The sequence below is a fragment of the Myzus persicae genome, unplaced genomic scaffold (genome assembly GCF_001856785.1).
Source record: "Myzus persicae strain clone G006 unplaced genomic scaffold, MPER_G0061.0, whole genome shotgun sequence".
In the NCBI taxonomy this organism is placed as follows: Eukaryota; Metazoa; Arthropoda; class Insecta; order Hemiptera; family Aphididae; genus Myzus; species Myzus persicae.
The window spans coordinates 12,627-15,432 of NW_019100970.1; the positions used below are offsets into that span (position 1 = coordinate 12,627).

Consider the following 2,806-nt stretch of genomic DNA (forward strand, 5'->3'; position numbering starts at 1 on the left):
GTCCATACTCTATATCTAGAATTTTAAATGGATTTTTGAGTCTTTGGAAAAAAAACTATTACTTATTTCATTTAGAACTGAAAAAAGTAAGTAAAATAAATCATGAAACTTATATTAAACATTTAACATAACTTACATAACTATGTTTTTGATAAAATTACATTTATCACAATAAAACTAAAAATGTATAGTTTATAATAAACATAAAACAACAAAAAAAATAAAATATATTTTATAAAACAATAAAACTTAAACACATAACAAAACTGTCTGTAGAATACTGAATAATACAGCAATACATAATAATAGTTAAAAATTGAATCAAAATTCAGAACATATTAATTCAACTAAGCAAATGTATGTTGAATGGAATTAAAAAAATCATCGTCACTTGAATCTGTTTCTCCAAACTGATCACCTTCAGACTCTAATATTTCATCAGTATTGTAATCTTCTTCCTCATTTTCACTGCTAGAACTACAAACCTGATAACTACAGGAAGGCTCTTCATCATCATTGTTAGTGGTTAATGATTCTTGGTTTGTTTGGAAACTTTTTACTGATTTTGATACTTCCAGGTCTTGATTATTTATATGTTCATAAATAAATAGTAACTTTTTTGCTGTTAAATTTGTTAGGAGATTTCTTCTTTTAGTATGGATAAGTGAATAAGAGCTAAAAGAGCGTTCTGTAGCTGCTGAGGATGCAGGCAAGGAAAGAATAGCAGATGCTACTTTTGAAAGACTTGTGTTTGAACAAAGGCCATTCCACCAGATACGTGCTGCTATACCATCAATATTGTTCCATAAAATATCTTTGGCCCATAATCCTTCATGAGAACGATACTCAGCAAGTTCAATTATTATCTGTGAAATAAAATAAAAATTAACTAAACAAAAATATTAAATCAACAAAGTTAATTATTAGGAAGTTAATCAAAATAATTTTAAATAATTTAGGTTACAAATCAATAATATTTTAATGTGATCTTATTGATAGCATTCGTTGTATAATTTATCTAATTAAATACAATGGTACTTAATAATGAAACAGTGACATGTATGAAATGGTTATTTGATGAAGAGATGAGTTTTTTAAGACCACATATGAAGGAAACATAAAATAAATAAATTATTGTTTTCTTAAATTGTCAATAACTTATTGCTTAATTAAAATATAGAAAATTCCTTCGGTCATTCCCTAGGTAACATGGGGACTAATTTAAATTAAAATTCGTCAGTCCCAAGTCTCCCAATTTTGTCTAGCTTTTTAGCATTTTTGACATTTTATTAGCGTGGCGTAAATTCGATCAAATCGTTTTCTTGACATACACCTGCGCGTGCGTAAATATATAATTACTCGTTCAAAGAAACTATTAGGCCATTAGGGCGACATTCGATTCTTAGAAATGTTAGATAAGAAAATAATNGTCCATCAAGCCAAATATTAAAATACTGGTCAATAATAATTTATTTTCAAAAAAATAATTTTTTTAGGAACCTAAGGACTCCGCGAACAAAAAAGTTTGAGAACCGCTGCTCTACTACTCTAGGGCCTTGGCAATCAAAATCATCCAATTTACTATTCAATATTTTATTTTATTTTATTTCTGCTAGTTTTATTCATCTCTTAATCTATAACTGTTATTAAGGACATTAAGGTACTTACCAGTTATCGCATGTCTTGATTTTAGTTAATAATTGATAAAAATGTGTATTATTGCCATGCAGCCACGATCTACGGACGTCGTCAGTCGTCACAATGCAAGGCAAATGTTAAATAACTATAAATTAATATTATTGACAATACCGTGAACCGTCGTCTGTCGCGCGTCGTAGACCGCAGTCGTATCGTGAATCGTTATTGGTGGCTATTTTTACACATTTTTGGAATTTCACGCTTATTGTTAAAATAGTATTATAATTTATTTTACCATATTCTACAATAATAAAATCATTTTGTCTTTAATATTGATAATATTATTACCATTGTTATAATCTGTACCTAGACCTACCCACAGTATGTTTTTACATAGAATAACAATTCTTCTTTAATAAATTGAGTGTCACCCAGTCTTTAAAAATACAGTCAACTAGGCGACAAATAATCTTTACTGGGCGACATTTGTGTCGCCCAGTTTACTAGCTTAAAAAATGCACTGGTTGTTGTGGTTGAACCAAGTTCTGGAAATTGCAGCTTGTACTTTTTGGCAACCCAACCAGCTAGGTATTCCGTCGCATCCAGTTCCAAATCATGTTGATTTTCATCAACATCGTTTGATGATTCATTTTCACTTGATGTATCTGTTAAACTTTCAGCATCTTCTGAATTTTCTTTTACATTATTTATTTTCATATCAATTTTCCGCAATGTTTTTGCTACCATAAACTCTTCATCATTTTTATCAGCAGTGTTTAACTGATTTGAAACTATGCCTGGATTTTTTCCCAATATCATTAAACGTATTCTAAACAATGCGTTTAAAGGAGACAGATGGTCATTTAGTCCCCCTCTTGAACGAAGCTGGGAAAATTAATTTTCTAATGCATCTTGGTTTATTTTACTAGTTAAAAGATACTTCAACCCGTTTTGCTGTAAAACTTTTAACAGTGCTTTTGTCCCATTAATGTGCATTAGAATAGCCTTTTGTAAAATCTGGAGGCCAATTTTTCCAATACACCTCATATTCAAAAATGTATCATACATTTTATCAAGTAGTAGATTTTGTTTTTCTATATTATTACCATATGGTTGTTTATATGGTGTACGGTTATCATTTGGATGAGATACATTCACTAGGTCAAAC

General features: G+C 29.5%; 1 protein-coding gene across 1 annotated transcript; it reads right to left on the minus strand.

Annotated features, from left to right (window-relative positions):
* Window positions 1-347: 347 nt before the first annotated feature.
* On the minus strand, window positions 348-2,457 carry LOC111027089. Its single transcript, XM_022305313.1, has 2 exons — window positions 2,143-2,457; window positions 348-866 (listed from the first exon to the last, which is right to left on the minus strand). Exons 1-2 carry the CDS (start codon window positions 2,455-2,457, stop codon window positions 348-350), a joined length of 834 nt encoding a protein of 277 aa, XP_022161005.1.
* Between the last annotated feature and the right edge of the window lie 349 nt (window positions 2,458-2,806).

Bases quoted from the DNA above. Each gene is read 5' to 3' on its own strand.
- LOC111027089 (XM_022305313.1), bottom strand. From the start codon at position 2,457: ATGATATTGGGAAAAAATCCAGGCATAGTTTCAAATCAGTTAAACACT. The intron at 867-2,142 runs GTAAACTGGGCG...TTTATTTCACAG, and splicing joins CCAGTGCATTTTTTAAGCTA to ATAATAATTGAACTTGCTGA.